Source organism: Eimeria mitis, genomic scaffold (genome assembly GCF_000499745.2).
Source record: "Eimeria mitis Houghton genomic scaffold, Emh_scaff390, whole genome shotgun sequence".
Lineage (NCBI taxonomy): Eukaryota > Apicomplexa > Conoidasida > Eucoccidiorida > Eimeriidae > Eimeria > Eimeria mitis.
The window spans coordinates 7,304-12,065 of record NW_013572235.1 but is presented as its reverse complement, the minus strand read 5'-3'; the positions used below and the strand labels follow the sequence as shown (position 1 = coordinate 12,065).

The 4,762-nt window shown below is 46.4% G+C and overlaps 2 protein-coding genes across 2 annotated transcripts in view; one reads left to right on the top strand and one right to left on the bottom strand.

Moving 5' to 3' along the window:
* EMH_0010580 (chromosome segregation protein smc1, putative) overlaps positions 1-781 on the bottom strand; it is a gene marked incomplete at both ends in the record, with an annotated part of 9,563 nt that extends 8,782 nt beyond the window's left edge. The window contains 2 exons of the mRNA XM_013499000.1: positions 269-487; positions 583-781. Coding sequence (XP_013354454.1) covers positions 269-487; positions 583-781 — 418 coding nt within the window. The remainder of the gene's footprint in view (positions 1-268; positions 488-582) is intronic.
* A 3,392-nt stretch (positions 782-4,173) lies between these two features.
* Positions 4,174-4,762, top strand: part of EMH_0010560 (uncharacterized protein) — a gene marked incomplete at both ends in the record, with an annotated part of 7,606 nt that continues 7,017 nt past the window's right edge. The window contains 2 exons of the mRNA XM_013498999.1: positions 4,174-4,226; positions 4,492-4,746. Of these exons, the coding sequence (XP_013354453.1) occupies positions 4,174-4,226; positions 4,492-4,746 (308 nt within the window). The remainder of the gene's footprint in view (positions 4,227-4,491; positions 4,747-4,762) is intronic.

The following is a 4,762-nucleotide window of genomic DNA, read 5'->3' as shown; positions in this document are numbered from 1 at the left end:
GTGTATAGGTGCTGCTGCTACTGCTGTTGCGGTTGCTGCTGCTGATGCTGCTGCTGCTGCTGTTGCTGCTGCTACGCACTAAGACACAACAGTAATGACAAAGCAAGCGATCAGAATATTATTTTAGACGTTTGGTTTATTGGTATTTCATATTATTACTATATATTATATGACTATTATATATATATATAATATATATATATATATATATATTCATTATATTTTTATTATATATTATTATATATTTAGGTTTCTAAGAGATACAGACCTGAGCCGTTAGCCCCGATGATGGCTACACTGCTCTGTAGGGGCCCAATGATGTGTTTGCCTTTATAGGATTTGAAGTTTTCTATGATGATATATTCAAGAAAGAAACGCCCACAAACAGCAACAGTAGCAGCAGGATCCTGCTGCTCCTGCTGCTCCTGCTGCTGCTCCTGCTGCTGCTGCTGCTGTTCGGCCCGCGGTTGCTGCGTCTGAGAGGTGTCTTCAAAGAGAGAGGCAATCGAANCTGCTGCTGCTGCTGTTCGGCCCGCGGTTGCTGCGTCTGAGAGGTGTCTTCAAAGAGAGAGGCAATCGAACAGGGGAATGCAGAGGCTTGAGGCTGCTGAGAGAAGCTGCTGCTGCGCTGCTGCTGCTGCGGCACCGCCAGACCCCAAGCCCCAGTCGACAGTGCAGGAGAGTCGCATTCCATAGACGTCAATTGCTGCTGCTGCTGCTGCTGCTGCCGTTGGCTGCTTTCAACGCTGCCCTCCACGCTGCTGGCCGTGGGGAACTCCATCGTTCCCCTGCAGCGGCAGCTGCGGGTGCAAAATGATACTAAATCAGCAGCAGCTCCAGCAGCTGCAGCAGTTGCTACTGCAGCGCATACAACTACACAGGGGGGCCCTCAAGGACGGCCTCGTTGCATGCTGAGGATCAGAGAGAGAGCCGCAAAGGAACCACAGGAAAGAGAAGGTGAAGCAGCAGCAGATAACAATGTGAGGCGGTCTGCTGCGTGGTGTAGCTCAAGCGCCAAGGGAACAGCTGCAGCAACCGCAGCAGCAGCAGCAGCAGCCGACTAAGCTGTAAAACAGGAGAATACACTCAAAAACAAATCGAATGCATAATTCTGAGATTCTTCGGGTGAAGAAAGACGAAATCTTTACTCAAAGTGTAGCAACTACGTTGCAGGGTCAAGAGGTGGGGTTGTTGTTGCTCAAGTAACGACACGGCATAAAAGCCACCGAAACTCCGTAAATTTCAGCATGAGTTCATTTCTATTGAGAAATAAATCATTTATTTAGTATTTATAGCTGAGTTGTCTCAACAAATAAGCCTCATCCTCCTGCTCTGTTTCGTACTCTTGCAAGAGTCGGTGGTGGTGTATCATATACCCACCAACCCCCAGAAGGCCCCGTTGTNTGTTTCGTACTCTTGCAAGAGTCGGTGGTGGTGTATCATATACCCACCAACCCCCAGAAGGCCCCGTTGTGCCGAGGAAGAAAACCAGGAGATTATCCTACGACATGAATTCAACTAAAATAAACAAAACTCCAATTTAAAACTCTGCAAAGGAAGAAGATTTCTCGGTGGAGGTGAAATACCAGTCGTCGAGTATGATGCCAGCACAGCGCAACACCGCCCGAAATACCTCCGTGAAAAAGCGTATGAAATACCTTTTTCTCTCCATAGAAATCCCTGAAAAATCATTTTCCAGAGTATTTAAACAAAACTGGTCCATAGAAGAGGAGAATCTGCAGCTGCCTTGTGCCCGTTTCAGTAGCGAAAATACCGATTTGAATTTCAGCGGGAACACCTGATGCTCAAGGAAAACGAAACCTTTCCATTTTGTCTCACGAAAATACCAAGAAAAAGTGAAATATGTGTTTATTTAACATATAAACAAGTGCAGTTCGTTCTGTATTCCTCTTCTTCTATTCATGACATTGTTGCATATCTTAAGAAGGTTCAGAAAGAATCACAGCATTTCCATGCAAACGAACAAAACGCAACACGAGAAAAAGAGGCATTTCTCCTCTGTGTTCAACACTTCTATTCAAGTGTCAGTGTATAGCATTTGCTGCATTTCATCCATACTTTCTCTTCAGCTGGTAAACGCTACGGCCAGCAGAAATTAGATGGTCTTAGACCCCAGAGTAGGTGAAGTTGTTCACTAAGCCTTTAGCAGTAAATATTACAGCTTCAAAAAATAAAATTGAGGAGCACGTAAACAAAAAAGTAAAGTTTGAGGATGCGGAAATGTCTAGGGTGCCCTTTGTGTAATAAAATGCTCTAATCAAAAGACATTTAGTAGTAAGATGAGCTCAAGAGCAAAAAAGTATAAATGAAATATCTTTTCGATGTACTTTCCACTGCCATTGATCCCGCTGCTGCTGCTGCTTTTGCTGCTGCTGGTAGATATGTCCCTTTCACTGTTTCTGCAGCTTTCCTGTCAACCGCAGTTTCTGTTTCGAAGACTGTCGTCCACTGTTTTCAATAAACACTTTTGAGTTATTTCAACAGAGGCCTGTGGATGAAAGCAGTGCATGCACCCCGTGTCTGCAGCTTTTGTATTGTAGCACTACTTTCTTCTATTCGCCAGTGCAATTAGAGTTATCAGTACATGCACCTCACAACAAAATATACTGCATGCAGGAATACAACAAAGCTCGGCATGTTTCGGTATGCTCGTTTACACCCATCGATCTCGGCTTCTGCTTTAGCAACCATAGCAGTTCCCTGGGGAGCCGAAGAGGATGGACTCAGAAGAAAACAGCGCGAGTTCAGGGGGCGTTTAGCAAGGGATTTTCCCCCCCGTCATTCAACCACGCACAAGTTCAGTGAAAAAGCTGCAAGCGGTGTGACGGAGAGGGTCACTATGCTTGTGGTTGCAGTATACCAGCTCAGTCACGAACAGGGTTGAACGAGAGAGGGCTAAGGTTACCCAGGGGTAAACAATAAAGGGGAGATCTTATATTTTGGGGAAATAAAATCCTTAAGGACTAAGTTTTATGCTTTTTAATGTACTAGTCTGATGTTTTCAAAATAAACAAAGGGGTTATCTACTCTAATCAGGAGCCATGCTGGGTTCCTGCTTACTGCAGCGATATGCCCATACGCTGTTGAAATCATCAGCATAAATGCAGGCAGCGAGACAGGAGAATGAAGAAAAGCGAATTAAATGAATTCTNTGTTGAAATCATCAGCATAAATGCAGGCAGCGAGACAGGAGAATGAAGAAAAGCGAATTAAATGAATTCTTTTTTGTTTTTTAAATATATTTCAGGTTTTCATGCTCGCAAGATCTACAATATAACGTAATACATGCAGAAGCACCGCACGTTTCAGGTGTATGCGCAGCTACTGCGAGACGGCATTCAAACATTTTCTGAAATCGTAAGCATTTGTTGGACGCCTTCCTTCTCTAACCCATCAAAAGAGAGCTTTTCACCGGAGAAATTAAATTTAATAAGTAAAAAGAGATGTATTTCAACAAAAAAATGCAAAATACGTCTCTGTTTACCCTGGGTTACGCACAAGGCGAGCAGCGGCTTTCAGGAAGCTGACCAGCCCACCGCCGGGGCTGCCTTATTAGTAGCGAAGACGATAATATAATATCGTCTTCGACTTGATAAAAATAAGAAATATATATTGTTATGTATTTCTTGTACTTTATTAATATTACATCAACCGCTGCAGCTGGCGGCGTTCATGTTTCTCTCGGTTGCAAGCGGGAGCAGCAGCTGCAGCAACGGATCGCTGCATTTGTCTATCGAGTAAACAAAAGANTCTCGGTTGCAAGCGGGAGCAGCAGCTGCAGCAACGGATCGCTGCATTTGTCTATCGAGTAAACAAAAGATATAAACACGGGGCTTGTGAACGCCTCCATGCAAAACGCATGCAAACAGAGAAGCTCAATAACTTTCGCCTACACGGGAACGACGAGAGGCTGCAGCAGCAACAGGCAGCAGCAGAACGTGCAACAGCTGCAGCAGCAAGAGCAGCACTCGGATCGGTAGCTCACTGCTGCGCGGGGCACCGCCGCTGCAGCAACAACAGTGGCAAGCTGTAGAGGCTTCATGCCTAGCGTCAATACACACACTCTGACCTGGTGTGCATGCAGCAGCAGCAACTGCAGCAGCAACAGGAGCAACAGCAACAGCAGTAGAAGCAAAAAGGCAATGGGAGGCTATGGAAAGGGCTCGAGCAGATGAGAGAAGCCCCTCTGAGGGGGGAATATCCCCGTAAGCCTCCGGGTGTATCTGCAGCTAGTGCCTTCGGGTGTATCTGCAGCTTCTTTCTTCATTTTCTGGATTACACAGAGCCTACAGACGCTGTGTATGATGCAGTATATACGGTTACATGAACACACTGCTGCTGCTGCTGCTGCGGCGGCAGCAGCAGCAGCTGCTGCTGCTGCATGCAAGCAGCAGCGGGTTCACTGTTTGTTCTGTGTTTGTGTGCACTGCTCCTCGAACCCTTCAGCTTAGTGGAGCGTTTCTGCTCCAGCAGCTCCCGGCATATGCAGCAGCAGCAGCAGCAGCGGTTGTACCGGCAGCAGCGGCAGCAGCAGCAGCAGCAGCAGCAGCAAATGGATTGGAGGAGCGGAAGGCTGTCTTGGTCTATACATACACCCGAAAGGAGAGCAGCGCAAGATGTTATTGATGCTGCTGCTGCTGCTGCTGAAGCAGCAGCAGCAATGGACGCTCTTGCTGCTGCTGCAGATGCAGCAGATATTCTCTCTCACCCCCGTACTGTCGCGCAGTGAGTTTTCTATCTC